The sequence below is a fragment of the Salvelinus alpinus genome, chromosome 9, assembly GCF_045679555.1.
Source record: "Salvelinus alpinus chromosome 9, SLU_Salpinus.1, whole genome shotgun sequence".
Lineage (NCBI taxonomy): Eukaryota > Metazoa > Chordata > Actinopteri > Salmoniformes > Salmonidae > Salvelinus > Salvelinus alpinus.
Window position 1 is genome coordinate 67,789,060 of NC_092094.1, and position 20,902 is coordinate 67,809,961.

Genomic DNA, 20,902 nt, shown 5'->3' on the forward strand with positions numbered 1-20,902 from the left:
GAGGGATTGTGCGTTCCTGGTGTAACTCGGGCAGTTGTTGTTGCCATCCTATACCTGTCGCTCAGGTGTGATGTTCGGATGTACCGATCCTGCGCAAGTGTTGTTACACGTGGTCTGCCACTGCGAGAAATATCAGCTGTTCGTTCTGTCTCCCTGTAGCGCTGTCTTACGCATCTCACAGTACGGACATTGCAATTTATTGCCCTGGCCACATCTGCAGTCCTCATGCCTCCTTGCAGCATGCCGAAGGCACGTTCACGCAGATGAGCAGAGACCCTGGGCATCTTTCTTTTGGTGTTTTTCAGAGTCAGTAGAAAGGCCTCTTTAGTGTCTTAAGTTTTCATAACCTTGACCTTAATTGTCTACCGTCTGTAAACTGTTAGTGTCTTAACGACCGTTCCAGAGGTGCATGTTCATTAATTGTTTATGGTTCATTGAACAAGGATAGGAAACAGTGTTAAAACCCTTTAAAATTAAGATCTGTAAAGTTATTTGGATTTTAACAAAATATCTTTGAAAGACAGGGTCCTGAAAAAGGGAGGTTTCTTTTTAGGCTGAGTTTACTTAAGTATTAAAGTACAAGTGTAAATTATTTTAAATTCCTTATATTAAGCAAACCAGACGGCACGATTTTCTTGTTTTTCAAATCTACGGATAGCCAGGGGCACACTCCAACACTCAGACATAATTTAGAAACAAAGCATTTGTGTTTAGTGACTCAGCCAGATCAGATGCAGTAGGTAGGATGAGGGATTTTCTCTTTAAGTTTGTGAATTAAACTATTTCCCTGTCCTGCTCAGCATTCAAAATGTAACCTGGGTGTCAGGGAAAATGTATGGAGTAGAAAGTACATTATTTTCTTTAAGAATGTAGTGGCGTACAATTAAAAGTTGTCAATTATAAATAGTAAAGTACAGAGACCCCAAACTTTACACCACTGAGTGAATGGTGGTTAACATAGTTGACAGAGTTTGGAATTTTCACTCAATTCACTTTTGTCTAATGTCTGTGCCCTAACAGTCTATTTCCATTTTGTGACGCTTGGTCAATTGAGCATGTCAATTCAATTCGAACATCCCGTAAAGTATTTGTCCACATTCTGTTTCTCTGCTTTTATTGATGCACAATAGCTGCTGTGACAGTGGCTTGTCTGTTCCAATAACCAAAAGGGGAAACAAGCCATAACTCAAGCGTAACTCTTTTTGAAATCCACATTTTATACCACATTTCTTCAATATTATACACTTCCCTCGAAACGTCAAAGCAAAGGTCCCTACAATTCCTCGTAGAGCTCGGAGGAAATTGAATCAACGGGATTAACCTAATTTAAGGACCTCTCGAGGTTCACAGAGAGATATTATCCCCTGTAGCACGCCAGCCCTGCATTTCATTCCACAACATATGGTAATGAGGTTTACATCCAGAACAGCAGCCGGAGAAATCTCCAGTTTGAAAAACATTTGCACTGCTTTTCAAACACCCTTAGAAGTGACATCAAAACATAGCTATGAAAGCAACAACTCTTTCCTAAGTTCACCTTATTCCCCAGAAGCGAATACATTAGTAGCTAATTCAAGTAAGTGTTTTATTACAAAGACAAAATGTACTAACCTGTTCACTTTTCAAATTTGAAAGAATAAATTATAACATTTATATAACGTAAAATAATTAAAGAGTACATTTATATTACGTAAGTTTTACACTTAAGCAACTTGTTCGGTTCTTCTCGTTGTAATGTTCAACAGAGCAGAGAGCATCGTGCTCAGAACATAAACGTCAATTGCACAAAAAGCTAAAAGATGTTGAAAGCAAGGAGCAACACTTTGACACTCGATTCGAGACCACAGAACAGTTAAAGAACAATTCAACGAGATGTCACATGCCTTCACAGGCAGATATTTTAGTACGCCTTTGACATGTATTCACAATTAAATAGGGGAAACAGCAGAAGCTATCTTTTAGAGAGAATCAGCTATGTTATCTGCATACACTACATCACCAAATGCATGTGGACACCTGCTTGTCGAACACCTCATTCTAAAATCATAGGCATTAATAAATGGAGTTGGTCCCCTCTTTTCTGCTACAGTGCCTTCTGAAAGTATTCAGACCCCTTCCCTTTTCCACATTTTGTTACATTACAGCCTTATTCTAAAATGGATTAAATAATACAAATCCTCAGCAATATGCACACAATACCCCATATTGGCAAAGCGAAAACAGGTTTTTAGAAATGTTTGCAAATCTATATATATATATATTTTTTTAAATACCTTATTTACAAAATAATTCAGACCCTTTGCTATGAGACTTGCAATTGAGCTCAGGTGCATCTTGTTTTCATTGATCATCCATGAGATGTTTCCACAACTTTTTATTTATTTAACCCTTATTTTAACAGGTAAGTAGACTGAGAACACATTCTCATTTACGGGGAATAGTTACAGGGGAGCGGAGGGATGAATGAGCCAATTGTAAACTGGGGATGATTAGGTGACCATGATGGTATGAGGGCCAGATTGAGAATTTAGCCAGGACCAGGGTTAACACCCCTACTCTTACGATAAGTGCCATGGGATCTTTAGTGACCACAGAGAGCAAGGACACCCGTTTAACGTCCCATCCAAAAGACAGCCACCTACACAGGGCAATGTCTCCAATCATTGCCCTGGGACATTGCTTTTTGACCAGAGGAAAGGGGGCCTCCTACTGGCCCTCCAACAGCATCTGGTCTCCCATCCAGGACCAACCCTGCTTAGCTTCAGAAGCAAGCCAGTAGTGGGATGCAGGGTGGTATGCTGCTGGTAAATTCAATTGATTGGACATGATTTGGAAAGGCACACACCTATCCATATTTGGTCCTACAGTTGAAGTGCATGTCAGAGCAAAAACCAAGCCATGAGGTAGAAGGAATTGTACATAGAGCTCCGAGACAGGATTGTGTCAAGGCACAGATCTGGGGAAGGGTACCAAATAAATTCTGCAGCATTGAAGGTCCCCAAGAGCACAGTGGCCTCCATCATTCTTAAATGGAAGAAGTTAGGAACCACCAAGACTCTTCCTAGAGCTGGCCGCCCGGCCAAACTAAGCAATCTGGGGAGAAGGGCCTTGGTCAGAGAGTTGAATAAGAACCCGATTGTCATTCTAACAGAGCTCTAGAGTTCCTCTGTGGAGATGGGAAAACCTTTCAACCATCTCTGCAACACTCCACCAATCAGCCCTTTATGGTAGAGTGGCCAGACGGAAGCCACTCCTCAGTAAAAGGCACATGACAGCCTGCTTGGAGTTTGCCAAAAGGCACCAAAAGACTCTCAGACCATGAGAAACATGGTGTAGGGATGTTTTTCAGCGGAAGGGACTGGGATACTAGTCAGGATCAAGGCAAAGATAAATGGAGCAAAGTACAGCAAGATCCTTGATGATAACCTGCTCCAGAGCTCTCAGGACCATAGACTGGGGCGAGGTTCACCTTCCAACAAGACAATGACCATAAGCACACAGCCGAGACAATGCAGGACTGGCTTCGTTATAAATCTCTGAATGTCCTTGAGTGGCCCACCCAGAGCCCGGACTTGAACCCAATCGAACATCTCTCCAACCTGACAGAGCTGGAGAGGATCTGCAGAGAAGAATGGGAGAAACTCCCCAAATACAGGTGGGCCAAGCTTGTAACGTCACACCCAAGAAGACTCAATGCAGTAATCGCTGCCAAATGTGCTTCAACAAAGTACTGGGTAAAGGGTCTGAATACTTATGTGAAATGTTTAAAATTCGTTGTACACATGCAAAAACTTCAAAAAATCAGTTTATGCTTTGTCATTATGGAGTATTGTGTGTAGATAGATGAGGGGAAAAAACTATTAACAAAATGTGGAAAGAATCAAGGGGTCCCTATACTTTCCGAAGGCACTGTATAACAGTCTCCACTCTTCTGGGAAGACCTTCCACTAGATTTTGGAACATTGCTGCGGGGACTTGCTTCCATTCATCCACAGGAGCATTAGTGAGGTCAGGCATTGATGTTGGGTGATAAGACCTGGCTCGAAGTCGGTGTTCCAATTTATCGCTAAGGTGTTTGATGGGGTTGAGGTCAGGGCTCTTTGCAGGCCAGTCAAGTTCTTCCACATGAATCTCAACAAACCATTTCTGTGTGGACCTAGCATTGTGCACAGGGGCATTGTCATGCAGAAACAGGAAAGGGCCTTCCCCAAACTGTTGCAACACAAAGTGGGAAGCACAGAATTGTCTAGAATGTCATTGTATGCTGTAGCAATAAGATGTCCCTTCACTGGAACTAAGGGGCCTAGCCCGAACCATGAAAAACAAACCTAGGCCATTATTCTTCCTCCCCAAACTTTACGGTTGGCACTATGCATTCAGGCAGGTAGCGTTCTCCTGGCATCCGCCAAATCCAGATTCACCAGAAGTGGGATTCATCACTCCAATGAATGCATTTGCACTGCTCCAGAGTCGAATGGCGGCGAGGTTTACATCACTCCAGAAGACGCTTGGCATTAGCCATGGTGATCTTAGGCTTGTGTGTGGCTGCTCGGCCATGAAAACCCATTTCATGAAGCTCCCTATGTACAGTTCTTGTTTGGAACTCGGTAGTGAATGTTGCAACCGAGGACAGCACTCGGCGGTCCCGTTCTGTGAGCTTGTGTGGCCTACCACTTCGCGACTGAGCCGTTGTTGCTCCTAGACATTTCCACTTCACAATAACAGCACATACAGCTGACCAGGCCAGCTCTAGCAGGGCAGAATTTTGATGAACTGACTTGTTGGAAAGGTGGCATCCTATGATGGTGCCACATTGAAAGTAACTGAGCTCTTCAATAAGGCTATTCTACTGTCAATGTTTGTCTATGGAGATTGCATGGCTGTGTCCTAGATTTTATACACCTTTCAGAAACAGCTGAAATAGCCGAATCCACTAAAACTTGAAGGGGTGTCCACATACTTTTGTATATATAGTTTAGATGTGGATATACAGCACACACTTGAGGTAGACACTGCCCATAACCACAGATCTAGGGTCAGATTGCACAACTCCAAATCCTAACCTTCACGATTAGGAACCATTAGTAGAACCAAAATGTCTGACATTGGGTCAGTCTTTAGATTCAACTATTACCCACTCCACAGTACAGTAGCGTGCTGACACAGTGGCGTGCAGTCACACAACACAGCAATTGCTAACTTAAACGCTCACTTACCCATGGTGCAGTTGGTGGTGAAGCCCGGTTTGATCGTGACGGTGGCGTCCTGTTCGCTCGGCCGGTCATAGCTGGCTTGGATCCTGAAGGTCGCCATTCCACGGGACCCCAGGGTGAGGTGGACCACTGCCCAGCTGCCGAGTAAAGAGATGAGAATGAAGATCAGGGCCACTAGTAGACACCCCGGGCGACAGGGCCCCCCATGCCTACTGTAGGGGTAGGGTGTCAGGACAGGAGTTCCCTCTTCCTCCACCTGAGTTTCCCCCTCCGTGGAGGTCTCAGGAGAAGGGGGAGAGGGGGTAGACTGGGTTCGTGTGGAGCATGTTGTGTTCGAGTCCCCCTCCTCCCCTTGCATTTTGGGAGGTTCCCCCTCATCCTTAGCCTGTTGGTGCATGCTCCTGCCGGGTAACGTGTGGACAAGCTTTTGGCGAAGCCTCTTACTAAACCTGACAGGTGGTGTGCGTGGATGACACACTGCACTTCAGTACCAGAGGTGGCAAAAATAGAGTGTGCAGGTGTGTGTGTGTCAGAGAGAGAGTCAGAAAGGGTGTGTGGATGCCACACACACCAATGATAGCTCCTGTGTGCACAGAGATCCTGAAGTGAATGCTCTCTCCAGCAAGCCACCGCCTGCCTTTGTGTAGTTCAACGTGGTCCATAATTTTATTAAGCAAATTGCCGCTGATTTCACTTTGGATTCGGGCTACTGACCAATGACTAATCCCTCCCTCCCGCTCTCTCTCCTCCCTCCCCTTGCCCTCTCTTCCTCCCTCCCCCTCTCCCCTTCCAACCCCCTATCACCATGCCTATTTTCTGTATTATTTCCTTATGACATACTGTATGCCTCTCCGCCATCTATTGGAGCAAAATAAACAACACGAGGAAGTACAGTAGCTGTGGATTTGTGGCTACATAGTAAACACAATGCACACATACTGTAAACCACAACCACAACACTTCTAGTAAGTTGTACTGAAAGTCAATGAAAAGTCATTATTACTTAAAATGTTTATGTGGTACTGACTCAAAACTAAATGAGAAGTTACATCAGGTACATTTTTTGTAAGATCTGATAAAAACTGAACTTTTTTCCCAGCTTGCTCTACTGCAGGTAGACTTTTTTAGAATTGTTTTAAATATATGTGTTTTTGCCTGTACATTGTGTAATTGAATGGTTAAATGTTATGCTACACAATAAAATAAATATCATTTTTGCAACTGTTACTGAAATGGTTGTTCCAGTTTAAATGTCTTAGGTAGTTTCCTCCCACTGTTCTTGACCCTGGCACTCATTATGAATGCAGGTTGCGGGTGAATGCAAATTTCAACTGTTGGATAGCCTAATGCTTGATAGATTCCAATAGGAATTACACATCACTTTGCAAACCAGCATAATGTGATTTACAGTTAGGGTTGCAAAATTATGGTACATTTTCCAGGTATTCCAGAAATCCTGTTTGGGAAATTTTGCCACCCTACTTGCAGGCCTAATGTGGCCCCTTGACTTTTTCCAATTTTGTTAAGTTAAAGCCTAATTCTAAAATTGATTACATTTGTTTTATCAATCTACACACTATACCCCATAATGACGAAGTGAAAACAGGTTTTTAGACATTTTAAAAATTTGTTCAAAATAAAAAACAGAAACACCTTATGTAAATAAGTATTCAGACCCATTGCCATGAGACTAGAAATTGAGCTCAGGTGCATCCTGTTTCCTGTGATAAATTCAATTGATTGGACATGATTTGGAAAGGCACACACCTGTCTATATAGGTCCCACAGTTGACAGTGCATGTCAGCGCAAAAACCAAGCCATGAGGTCAAAGGAATTGTCCGTAGAGCTCCGAGACAGGATTGTGTCAAGGCACCAAAAACATTCTGCAGCATTGAAGGTCCCCAAGAACACAGTGGTCTCCATCATTCTTAAATAGAAGAAGTTTGGAACCACCAAGACTCTTCCTAGAGCTAGCCGCCCAACCAAACTGAGAAATCTGGGGAGAAAGGCCTTGGTCAGGGAGGTGACCAAGAACCCGATGGTCATTCAGAGATCTCCTCTGTGGAGATGGGAGAACCTTCCAGAAGGACAACCATCTCTGCAGCACTCCACCGATCAGGCATTTTGGTAGAGTGGCGAGACGGAAGCCACTCCTCAGTAAAATACACATGACAGCCCACTTGGAGTGTGCCAAAAGTTACCTAAAGACTCTGACCATGAGAAATAAGATTCTCTGTTCTGATGAAACCAAGATTGAACTCTTTGGCCTGAATGTCAGGCGTAACGTCTAGAGTAAACCTGGCACCATCCCTACGGTGAAACAAGGTGGTGGCAGCATCATGCTGTGGTATCTTTTTCAGTGGCAGCGACTGGGGGACTAGTAAGGATCGAGGGAAAGATGAACGGAGCAAAGTACAGAGCGATCCTTGATGAAAACCTGCACTAAGGAGCACAGACTGTACTACTATGTTTGTGTTGCTTCACAATCCCTGTTGTTCCATGAGGTGTATTTTGTTCTGTGTTTTAAATCTAACTTTACTGCTTGCATCAGTTACTTGATGTGGAACAGAGTTCCATGTAGTCATGGCTCTATGTAGTACACTGCACCTCCCATAGTCTGTTCTGGACTTGGGGACTGTGAAGAGACCTCTTGTGGCATGTCTTGTGGGGTATGCATGTGTGCCAGTAGTTCAAACAGACAGCTCGGTGCATTCAACATGTCAATACCTCTCATAAATACAAGTAGTGATGAAGTCAATCTCTCCTCCACTTTGAGCCAGGAGATATTCACATGCATATTTTTAATGTTAGCTCTCTGTGTACATCCAAGGGCCTGCCATGCTGCCCTGTTCTGAGCCAATATTTGTGGCATCTGACCACAGGGCTGAACAGTAGTCCAGGTGCGACAAAACAAGGGCCTGTATGACCTGCCTTGTTGATAGTGCTGCTAAGAATGTAAAGATACGCTTTATTATGAACAGATTTCTCCCCATCTTAGCCTCTGTTGTATCAATATGTTTTGACCATGACAGTTTACAATCCTGTGTTACTACAAGGAGTTTAGTCACCTGAGGTTTAGGGTTTAGTGAATGATTTGTCCCAAATACAATGCTTTTAGTTTTACAAATATTTCGGACTAACCTTGCCACCCACTCTGAAACTAACTGCAACTCTTTGTTAAGTGTTGCAGTCATTTCAGTCGCTGTAGTTGCTGACGTGTATAGTGTTGAGTCATCCGCATGCATAGACACACTGGCTTTACTCAAAGGGGCCTAGACAGCTGCCCTGGAGAACTCCTGATTCTACCTGGATTATGTTGGAGAGGCTTCCATTAAAGAACACGCTCTGTGTTCTGTTAGACAGGTGACTCTTGATCTACAGTATAGCACCCGGTATTTCCAGACAAATAATATCAAAAGCTGCAGCGAGGTCTAACAAAACAGCCCCCACAATCTTTTTATCATCAATTCCTCTCAGCCAATCATCAGTCATTTATGTAAGTGCTGTGCTTGTTGAATGTCCTTCTCTATAAGCATGCTGAAATTCTGTTGTCAATTTGTTTACTGTAAAATAGCATTGTATCTGGTCAAACACAATTTGGTCAAACACAAGGGTTGGTAACAGTCTGATTGTTCGGCTATTTGAGCCAGTAAATGGGACTTTACTATTCTTAGGTAGCGGAATGAGTTTTGCTTCCCTCCAGGCCTGGCGGCATACACTTATGAGTAGGCTGAAATTGAAAATATGGCAAATAGGAGTGGCAATATCGTCAGTCATTTTCCATCCAAGTTGTCAGATCCCTTTGGCTTGTCATTGTTGCTAGACAACAATAGTTTGTTCACCTCTTCCACACTCACCTTTCGGAATTCAAAATGTTTTTTTGCTAATCTTGCCAATGAAAAAAATCATTAAAGTAGTTGGCAATATAAGTGGGTTTTGTGATGAATGAGCCATCTGATTCAATAAATGAGGGAGCTGAGGTTGCCTTTTATCCCAAAATTGCAAGTGAATGAGTTAGGGTGATAAATAACTGGTGTGGCGTTGACGAATTACATAATTTAGTGTCTTCTGAGTAGGAGACTAAGCTGCCTGACTAGAGCGCACTAACTGGCTGACTGAAGCTGGCCGTTTTTACAGTACCATAATATGAAATACAGATTTTACTTACTATCTAGCTGCCTGTAAGCTACTGTCAAATTCACCCTAACCATTTTCCAGTGTACATGAAAAGTGCAATAATATAACCATGTGTTAGTGCAGATTTTCCGTGAATTTATGCAAATCCTGTGGCACAGGAAAATGATCAGCGACAACAGAGTGATCAAATTAAGATCCTACATCTGTACACACATCCTTCACTGCAGACAACATATAGTTTCCTAAGAAAGACACACACAATCATCCTCTTATGGAAAAGGCAAAACACATACACACACACAGACACACACCAACCATCCTCTTACACAACAATCTCTCCTATCCCCTCCCCACATCCATCCACCTTCCAGCATAATACATTATATGGGCTCTGGGAAAAAGAAAGAGGGGATTTCTGCATTGATAGAGAATAAGCTTTGTTATAAAGGGCCAATGCTCCACTATATTCCATACTTTTTTTTATTTCACCTTTATTTAACTAGGCAAGTCAGATAAGAACAAATTCTTATTTACAAGGACGGCCAAGGAACAGTGGGTTAACCTCTCTTGGGTAGGGGGCAGTATTTTGAATTTTGGATGAATGAGGTGCCCAATGTAAACTCCCTGTTACTCAGGCCCAGAAGCTAGGATATGCATATGCATGGTAGTATTGGATAGAAAACACTCTAAAGGTTCCAAAACTATTAACATAATGTCTGTGAGTATAACGGAAATGATATGGCAGGCGAAAACCTGAGGAAAATTAATCCAGGAAGTGGGATTCTTTTGGTGTGGGTACTTTTCAATTGAGTGCCTATACAGTATCTAAATGGTTAGGACCCAGATTGCAGTTCCAATGGCTTCCACTAGATGTCAACAGTCTTTAGACATTGTTTCAGGCTTGTATTCTGAAAAATGAGGAAGAATGAGACCATTTTGTAAGTGGCATGCAGAATGAAGCAGAGCTCGTTCGTTGTTTTTCCTTTCTATTGAATATTGTCCGGTTGAAATATTATCGATTATTTAGACAATAGACAACCTGAAGATTAATTATATACATCGTTTCACATGTTTCAATGAACTTTACCGGTACTATTAGGATGTATTCTATTCGTCTGCATGTCGTAACCGCCTTTGAGCCAGTGGATTACTAAACAAAACACCCCAACAAAACTTAGTTTTTTGGACATAGAGGGACTTTATCGAACAAAACAAACATGTATTGTGTAACAGGGACTCTTGTGACTGCAACCATATGAAGATCATCAAAGGTAAGTGATTAATTTGATCACTATTTCTGACTTTCATGACTCCTCTTCTTGGCTTGAAAATGTTTGTATGCTTTTGTAAGCAGGGCGCTGTCCTCAGATAATTGCATGGTATGCCTTTGCCGTAAAGCCTTTTTGAAATCTGACACAGCGGCTGGATTAACAAGGTCATCTTTAAGCCGATGTATAACACTTGTATTGTTATGAATGTTTAATTAACTTTCTGTACTTTGAATTTGACGCTCTGAAATTTCACTGGATGTTGGCTAGCATCCCACCTGCCCATAAGAAGTTTTAACTGCCTTGTTCAGGGGCAGAACGACATACTTTTACCTTGTCAGCTCGGGGATTCAATCTAGCAACCTTTCAGTTACTGGCCCAACGCTCTAACCACTAGGCTACCTACCGCCCCAATAAGAAATAAATTAATTAGATAAGGTAAAAAGCAGATAAGAGTTCAGCAGCCTTGAGAGGAATATTTTGTCAGGTTATGAATGGAATAGAAGAGGGCAAGGTCAACTAGCATGCTGTATGTAGTGTGTGTGTGTGTGGTTGAGAAAAGCTTATTGCTGTCACGCCCTGACCTTAGAGATCCTTTATTCTCTATTTTGGGTTAGGTCGGGGTTTGACTAGGGTGGGCATTCTAGTTTTGTTATTTCTATGTTGGTATGGTTCCCAATCAGAGGCAGCTGTCTATCGTTGTCTCTGATTGGGGATCATATTAAGGCAGCCTTTTCCCACCTGTTTGTTGTGGGATCTTGTTTTTGTGTTGTGCCTGTGAGCACTGCATTTGCTTCACGTTTCGTTACTCTTTATTGTTTTGGTGAGTTTCATTGAATAAACATGTGGAACTCTACGCACGCTGCGCCTTGGTCCGATTCATACAACAATGTTCGTGACAGAAGATCCCACCACCCACGGACCAATCAGCATGCCCAGGAGGAGCAGGGATCCTGGGCCTGGGAGGAAAGCCAGGAGTGGAGGACATCCTGGACTTGGGACGAAATAATGGCAGGAGACAAAAGCCTGCCATGGAAAAAGGCGGAGGCAGCGAAGGAGGGACAGCAACGACACCAGGGTTCGCGGCCACGACGTAGGCCCAAGAAGCAGCCTCAAAAATGTCGGCAACACTGAGGGGTGAGTCAGAGACCATGGAGGAAGCGATGGATAGAGTGAACGGAGGGGTGAGATAGAGACCTTCGAGGAGTGGTTGACGAAATGTGAAGAGAGTGAAGCGGTAGAGCTGTTGGTTTGGCTGGAGAGGCAAGACAGTCGCCCTGAGGAGCGTGTTATCCATCCGATGCCACCTGTGTCAGCTCCCCGTATTCGTCCTGAGGAGCATGTCATCTGTCCGGTACCATCTGTGCCGGCTCCATGCACCAGGTCTCCAGTGCGCCTCCACAGCCCAGTACGTCCTGTGCCAGCTCTCCGCACTCGCTTTGAGGAGCGTGTTATCGTTTCGGTACAATGTGTGCCGGTTCTACGCACCGTGTCTCCAGTGCGTCTCCCCAGCCCGGTACGTCCTGTGCTGGCTCCACGCTCCAGGCCTCAAGTGCATCTCCCCAGCCCGGTACGTCATGTGCCGGCTCCACACACCCGACCTCCAGTGCGTCTCCCCAGCCCGGTACGCCCTGTGCCAGCTCCACGCATCAGGGCTTTTGTGCGTCTCCCCAGCCTGGTACGCCCTGTGCCAGCTCCATGCACCAGGCCTCCAGCGACAGTCTGCAGTCCAGAGCCTCCAGCGACGTTCTGCAGTCCGGGGCCTCCAGCGACAGTTCCCAGTCCGGATTCTCCAGCGACAATTCCCATTCCGGAACCTCCAGCGACGGTTCCCAGTCCGGAGCCTCAAGTGATGATCCATGGCCCGGAGCCTCCAGTGAGGATCCATGGCCCGGAGCCTCCAGTGAGGATCCATGGCCCGGAGCCTCCAGTGAGGATCCATGGCCCGGAGCCTCCAGTGATGATCCATGGCCCGGAGCCTCCAGTGATGATCTATGGTCCAGAGCCTCCAGTGATGATCCATGGTCCAGAGCCTCCAGTGATGATCCATGGTCCAGAGCCTCCAGTGATGATCCATGGTCCAGAGCCTCCCGCGAGGGTTCCCAGTCCAGAGCTTCGTGCGAGGGTTCCCAGTCCAGAGCCTCCCGCGAGGGTTCCCAGTCCAGAGCCTCCCGCGAGGGTTCCCAGTCCAGAGCCTCCCGCGAGGGTTCCCAGTCCAGAGCCTCCCGCGAGGGTCCCCAGTCCAGAGCCTCCCGCGAGGGTCCCCAGTCCAGAGTCTCCCGCGAGGGTTCCCAGTCCAGAGCCTCCAGCGACGATCCACGGTCCGGTTCCTCCGGCGACGATCCACGGTCCGGAGTCCCAGGCGACGATCCACGATCCAGAGCTTCCGGCGACGATCCACGGTCCGGAGCTTCCGGTGACGATCCACGGTCCGGAGCCTTCCGCGACGATCTACGGTCCAGCTCCTCCGGTGACGATCCACGGTCCGGTTCCTCCGGCGACGATCCACGGTCCGGAGTCCCAGGCGACGATCCACGGTCCAGAGCTTCCGGCGACGATCCACGGTCCGGAGCTTCCGGTGACGATCCACGGTCCGGAGCCTTCCGCGACGATCCACGGTCCGGAGTCCCAGGCGACGATCCACGGTCCAGAGCTTCCGGCGACGATCCACGGTCCAGAGCTTCCGGCGACGATCCACGGTCCGGAGCTTCCAGCGACGATCCACGGTCCGGTTCCTCCGGCGACGATCCACGGTCCGGAGTCCCAGGCGACGATCCACGGTCCAGATCTTCCGGCGACGATCCACGGTTCGGAGCTTCCGGTGACGATCCACGGTTCGGAGCTTCCGGTGACGATCCACGGTCCGGAGCCTTCCGCGACAATCTACGGTCCAGTTCCTCCGGCGACGATCCACGGTCCGGAGCTTCCGGCGACGATCCCCGCACCAGAGCCGCCATCAAAGCTGACGGATCCGTGAGCGGAGCGGGGTCTACGTCCCGCACCGGAGCTAGATGCCCACCCGGACCCTCCCCTATAGAGTCAGATTTTGCGGCCGGAGTCCACACCTTTTGGGGGGGGGGGGGGGGGGTACTGTCACGCCCTGACCTTAGAGATCCTTTATTCTCTATTTTGGGTTAGGTCGGGGTGTGACTAGGGTGGGCATTCTAGTTTTGTTATTTCTATGTTGGCCTGGTATGGTTCCCAATCAGAGGCAGCTGTCTATCGTTGTCTCTGATTGGGGATCATATTTAGGCAGCCTTTTCCCACCTGTTTGTTGTGGGATCTTGTTTTTGTGTAGTGCCTGTGAGCACTGCATTTGCTTCACGTTTCGTTACTCTTTATTGTTTTGGTGAGTTTCATTGAATAAACATGTGGAACTCTACGCACGCTGCGCCTAGGTCATACAACAACGTTCGTGACAATTGCTTATTGACAACCTAACATAGAACACATTCTATGCATGTTCTTATTTTCTTCATCCCTTTCTTCTATTTGAATTGAATTCGTCCTTAACTGAAAAAGAAAGGAAAAGGGTCAACTAAACACCACAAATGATATTTTCAAGAAAATCCATTCCACTGGCTAAATTATTCCAACGTGAATTTCTCTTACAAGAATACACAAAATATGCCAAGAGAGGTTTGATTTAATTGTATAGTTTGTACGACATTACATTTACATAGTATTCTGTCTGGTGTGGAAGTTTATCTATTGAAGACTCATATATGTATTGCAAAGACTAATCTAAACATATATGATTCTAGATTTATGACTCTATATCAGTATGCATGCCCTGTAAAAGACATGTAATATCACATATTCCCATTTCGGTTCTACAACTCTACAACAAAATGATTTGAATGCTAAAGTGTCTCTTTATAATGATGTGAACAGAACCACTGAATATCATCACTCAAACATTTAAATCAAACGAAGTGTGTCAATCGGTGCCCTGGCTTTCCCTTCCATATAAATAAGTCATGCGTTATAGAAATGATGATTAAACCCTCATGCAGGGATGATATACACACTCGCGTACATCTGAACAGACAGCTGATAATATTTCTCATTATGACTTTGAGGGATGCGTCCCAAATGACACCCTATTCCCAACATAGCGCGCTACTTTTGACCAGAGCCCTATGGGCCCTGGTTTGAAAGTAGTGCACTATAAAGGGTATAGGGTGCAATTTGAAACACACACTCAGAAGGGAACGTAATGATAGCGACCACAGTGCTTTTAAATCAACTGACCTTTGAGGCTTTGTGTACTCTGGCGTTTCTCAAAAAGCCCATCCATGTACCACAATGGATCCTCGTTGTACCGAAACAAAAACGGACAGATGGCTCTGTAGGCTAGACTACTGCCCTTTGCCAATTAATTAAAATACATTTCATCATGCTATACTGTGTGTGTATACATAAACTCAGCAAAAAAAAGAGACGTCCCTCTCACTGTCAACTGCGTTTATTTTCAGCAAATTGAACGTGGAAATATTTGTATGAACATAACAAGATTCAACACCTGAGACATAAACTGAACAAGTTCCACAGACGTGTGACTAACAGAAATGGAATAATGTGTCCCTGAACAAAGGGGGGTCAAAATCAAAAGCAACAGTCAGCATCTGGTGTGGCCATCACCCTCCGATCCAACAGGTCCCAGACGTACTCAAAGGGATTGCCACTACAAGGACGATCAGCTGTCCACCCTATCTCCCTGTAGCGCTGTCTTAGGCATCTCGCAGTATGGACGTTGCAATTTATTGCCCTGGCCACATCTGCTTGCAGCATGCCGAAGGCACGTTCATGCAGATAAGCAGGGACCCTGGGCATCTTTCTTTTGGTGTTTTTCAGAGTCAGTAGAAAGGCCTCTTTAGTGTCCTAGGTTTTCATAACTGTGACCTTAATTGCCTACCGTCTGTAAGCTGTTAATGTTTTAACGACCGTTCCACAGTTGCATGTTCATTAATTGTTTATGGTTAATTGAAAAAGCATGGGAAACAGTGTTTAAACCTTTTACAATGAAGATCTGTGAAGATATTTTGATTTTTACGAATTATCTTTGAAAACAGAGTCCTGAAAAAGGGACATTTCTTTTTTTGCTGAGTTTATATACACTGTATATAAAATCATATTTTACAGGGTATTTATTTTGGCTAATGCAGTCTCGCTCTGTTTGTGGTAATTTGGCAGGATGGGGTTGTTAAGGTCATAACTGTATTGACCATGTTTGTTATGCCTGTCTCTCTTTTGCATTAGCTTTTTATCCGTACACATTCGCTTGTGGGGTATGCGTCCAATGTCATTGACTAATGTGCTAGGAAGATAAACTCTTTCCCACCATCTTGTGTCTATGGTAACAACAGTGCAGTATATGGCTGGTATAGTAGGTCATAGTAGATCAATATCATAACATGCTAGGCCAGAGTGTCTGTGGGTGTTCAAGTCAATGTAAAGCACATGACTGAACACGCACACACACACACACACACACACACACACACACACACACACACACACACACACACACACACACACACACACACACACACACACACACACACACACACAGTCTTGTACAGCTAACCTTGTGGGGACACACAATTCAGTCCCATTCAAAATCCTTTTTTCCCTAATCCCTAAACCTAACCCTAACCCGTACTCTTACCCTAACCCACTAATTCTAACCTTAACCCTAAACCCCCTAGAAATAGCATTTGACCTCGTGGGGACAAACAAAATGCCCCCATATTGGTCCAATTTTTGTTTGTTTACTATTTCTGTGGAGACTTCTGGTCCCCACAAAAATAGTTAAACTGGTCCACACACACACACACACACACAGCAAATTGGCCAGTGTTGATGTTTCAGTGTAACATTTCTGGTGTTGATTCAGGTGTTAAATTCTGTAAGAGTGAAATTAACACTCAGTGGTGTAAAATAACCCTTCTGTAAATTTCCTGCGTTTATTTTCAAAACACAGTGATACTGAGGTTGTTACATACTCTATGGTAGCAGTGACATTGCTGATGAAAACAACCGAGGGTTGCTTAGTTAGATACCTCAACATGTAAACATGAATTATTTCCATTGACAGTCTTTATGCAACACTGCATGTAGTATCAACCAATCAGATGCGAGTTATACTGTAAACTGTACAGCAGTTTACATTATACAGTATTTAAAAGCAATTATACTGTAAAATTTCAAGTCTGGCAGAATCAAGTTACATCTACAATAAAGTCAATGACATCAACATGGCTATAACGCACCAATTCTAGGTTCAAATCCAATAACTCAAAAGGGTTAACCATCAAGACAGGAGTCCCAGACAGTATGTATTTGAATGTAACATCAAACAATTACATTTGGACTCTCACAGATTCAAGCTAAATTCATACTAAGATCCACGACAGCAACACTATAATTGGTTATAGCGCAACAATTCTAGGTTCAAGTCCCAGTAACTCAAAGGTGTTAACTACCCAGTATATATTTGAATTAATACAAAAACAACTGTTTTATGTGAAATATTACCTTTTTGTCTGAAGTCAAAAAATCCAGGAAATTCTAAAGCTAATTTGAGCTATGTACTAACAAGGCTTTTCAGCATCAACAGCTTGACTACTACTAGAATACTGTAGTTTATTGATCTACTGTTCTTCAACAACAGATGTACTCACATTGGATGGGTTGATTAGGATTCAAACCTTCTCTCATTCAGCCTAATACATACTCTTAGAGTAGGTTTACCCCATTAATGTACTTGGTAATGTAAACGTGCTGGAGGGTAATATGCTGGGCCTGTCTGCCTTGTTGTTCAATGGAGTCTAATGAAACCTCTCTTTCAAGAGTAGGCACCCGAAAAAGAATGGCAAAAAATGTAATAAGAGAGGTAGAGGCACAGCAAGGCACAATCGAGGTGACCATGTCTCCATCTGTCTTTATGACCTCATGCTACAGAATAACTCTATCTCAGTGAAGCTAAAGGCTTTGCAGAGAGTACTTCGGATTCAGTCTTTTACGATTATCACGTCACACTGTGCAATGTTACCAAATTAAAGATTTGCCTCAGTTCTGTCGTCAAAATCTTCAACTGGCTTGCGAGGCTAGTCAACCGCAGCCTCTATCTATGCTTATTACGGCCCGGGACGATACTAGTATCGCACAATTTGTTCCGTGGCAAAAATTAAAACACGAAGCAGACCAAACTCTTTGGTCCTTTAAAAACCTGCTGTATGCAAAATATTGTGTTCTATAGCTTGGAAAATATATAAATGGGACTCTGGATGACAACATAATAATGTTTGTTTCCAACATTAGGGCTGTTTTCCTAATGAAGTTTAATCAGCTTCCTTTTGTTCCCTTGTCACGAGTATCGTGATACTGGTATTGTCCTGGCCCTAATGCTTATGCACGAGTTTGTAAAAACTGAGAGTAGGCCTATGCATCTTAGTAATAGTTTTCACATACAAACTTTATATGTCCGAACTCAAATAGCAAATAGCGAAAACATTCTAACACTGCCAGAACTTTGTCGGACGTCGTGGTACTTAAAACCTCTTCTGGATAGGACCCTTCATCTCAATTTCCACCTAAAATGACACACCCAAATCTAACTGCCTGTAGCTCAGGATCTGAAGCGATATGCATATTCTTGATATTATTTGAAAGGAAACACTTTGAAGTTTGTGGAGATGTGAAATTAATGTAAGGAGAATATAACACAATAGATCTGGTAAAAGATAAAACAAACAACAAAAACATGCGTTAAATATTTTTATTTTTGTTGCATCATCATTGAAATGCTAAATAAAGACCATACATTGAGATACGAAGCTGGGGATGTTGTCCATAACAGGGCAACAGTGTGTGTGGAAAGTTTCAGACTGATACATTCAAGAATGAGAGAGATACAAAATATTTAGTATGAAGTCTTCCAGGTGTCCCTCATGAGTTTGCCCAAATGTACCCAAGTGGCCTCACAGTGCCCGAATTGGTCAATTGATACATTTTAGAGTATTTAACTATCGAAAACATACAAAAATGCTATGGTAATACAACATTTAAGTTTACACACAAATATGAAGGGGCTGTACTTCCCAGTCATGTCCAGCTGAGGTCCTGGCTGCCTTTTAGGTAGAAATGTTGGTGGAAGTGGCTCCACATCATCCTCTTGCACAGTGTGCAAACGGTCCTCTCCCTCGGTGGTAGTTGCCACTGGTGCACTGGTCCTCCTCTGCTTCTGGGCTGGCCACTTCACACCTCTAGATGGCTGGGCGGGGGTGGGTGTGGAACCAGAGACAGCAGCAGGGGTCAGACTGGAGGAACAAGTTCCTAGTTTGAATGAGTGGGGGATGGAGGGTTTGAATGTGGTCTCTTTGGAGTTGACTAGCAGAGGTCATCTACCACTATTGAGGAGTTTACTGTTATTATTTTATTTAACCTTTATTTTAGCAAGGGGTGAGCCCTGCATCAAGACATCAAATACACAACACATACAGTGGGGAGAACAAGTATTTGATACACTGCCGATTTTGAAGGTTTTCCTACTTACAAAGCATGTAGAGGTCTGTAATTTTTATCATAGGTACACTTCAACTGTGAGAGACGGAATCTAAAACAAAAATCCAGAAAATCACATTGTATGATTTTTAAATAATTAATTTGCATTTTATTGCATGACATAAGTATTTGATCACCTACCAACCAGTAAGAATTCCGGCTCTCACAGACCTGTTAGTTTTTCTTTAAGAAGCCCTCCTGTTCTCCACTTATTACCTGTATTAACTGCACCTGTTTGAACTCGTTACCTGTATAAAAGACACCTGTCCACACACTCAATCAAACAGACTCCAACCTCTCCACAATGGCCAAGACCAGAGAGCTGTATAAGGACATCAGGGATAAAATTGTAGACATGCAACAGGCTGGGATGGGCTACAGGACAATAGGCAAGCAGCTTGGTGAGAAGGCAACAACTGTTGGCGCAATTATTAGAAAATGGAAGAAGTTCAAGATGACGGTCAATCACCCTCGGTCTGGGGCTCCATGCAAGATCTCACCTCGTGGGGCATCAATGATCACGAGGAAGGTGAGTTATCAGCCCAGAACTACACGGCAGGACCTGGTCAATGACCTGGAGAGAGCTGGGACCACAGTCTCAAAGAAAACCATTAGTAACACACTACACCGTCATGGATTAAAATCCTGCAGCGCACGCAAGGTCCACCTGCTCAAGCCAGCGCATGTCCAGGCCCGTCTGAAGTTTGCCAATGACCATCTGGATGATCCAGAGGAGGAATGGGAGAAGGTCATGTGGTCTGATGAGACAAAAATAGAGCTTTTTGGTCTAAACTCCACTCGCCGTGTTTGGAGGAAGAAGAAGGATGAGTACAACCCCAAGAACACCATCCCAACCGTGAAGCATGGAGGTGGAAACATCATTCTTTGGGGATGCTTTTCTGCAAAGGGTACAGGATGACTGCACCGTATTGAGGGGAGGATGGATGGGGCCATGTATCGCGAGATCTTGGCCAACAACCTCCTTCCCTCAGTAAGAGCATTGAAGATGGGTCGTGGCTGGGTCTTCCAGCATGACAACGACCCGAAACACACAGCCAGGGCAACTAAGGAGTGGCGCCGTAAGAAGCATCTCAAGGTCCTGGAGTGGCCTAGCCAGTCTCCAGACCTGAACCCAATAGAAAATATTTGGAGGGAGCTGAAAGTCCGTATTGCCCAGCGACAGCCCCGAAACCTGAAGGATCTGGAGAAGATCTGTATGGAGGAGTGGGCCAAAATCCCTGCTGCAGTGTGTGCAAACCTGGTCAAGAACTACAGGAAACGTATGATCTCTGTAATTGCAAACAAAGGTTTCTGTACCAAATATTAAGATCTGCTTTTCTGATGTATCAAATACTTATGTCATGCAATAAAATGCAAATTAATTACTTAAAAATCATACAATGTGATTTTCTGGATTTTTGTTTTAGATTCCGTCTCTCATAGTTGAAGTGTACCCATGATAGAAATTACAGACCTCTACATGCTTTGTAAGTAGGAAAACCTGCAAAATCGGCAGTGTATCAAATACTTGTTCTCCCCACTGTATCTATAAACATATTCATTATATAGAGTATGGGGAACACAATGACTATAATGAAATATGTGGCAATAAGACACTCAAAAACCACAGCCACATCATGCCATAGATATATAACATACACATAGGCTAAGCTAATAGATTGTATGCCTCAGGTCTATCTATATACAGTACCAGT

At 44.2% G+C, this 20,902-nt stretch overlaps 1 protein-coding gene across 1 annotated transcript in view; it reads right to left on the minus strand.

The window, feature by feature from the left end:
• The window catches only part of LOC139530510 (ALK tyrosine kinase receptor-like), a 745,539-nt gene that overhangs the window by 161,098 nt on the left and 563,539 nt on the right, over positions 1-20,902 (minus strand). Inside the window, exon 5 of the mRNA XM_071327001.1 lies at positions 5,217-5,350. Coding sequence (XP_071183102.1) covers positions 5,217-5,350 — 134 coding nt within the window. The remainder of the gene's footprint in view (positions 1-5,216; positions 5,351-20,902) is intronic.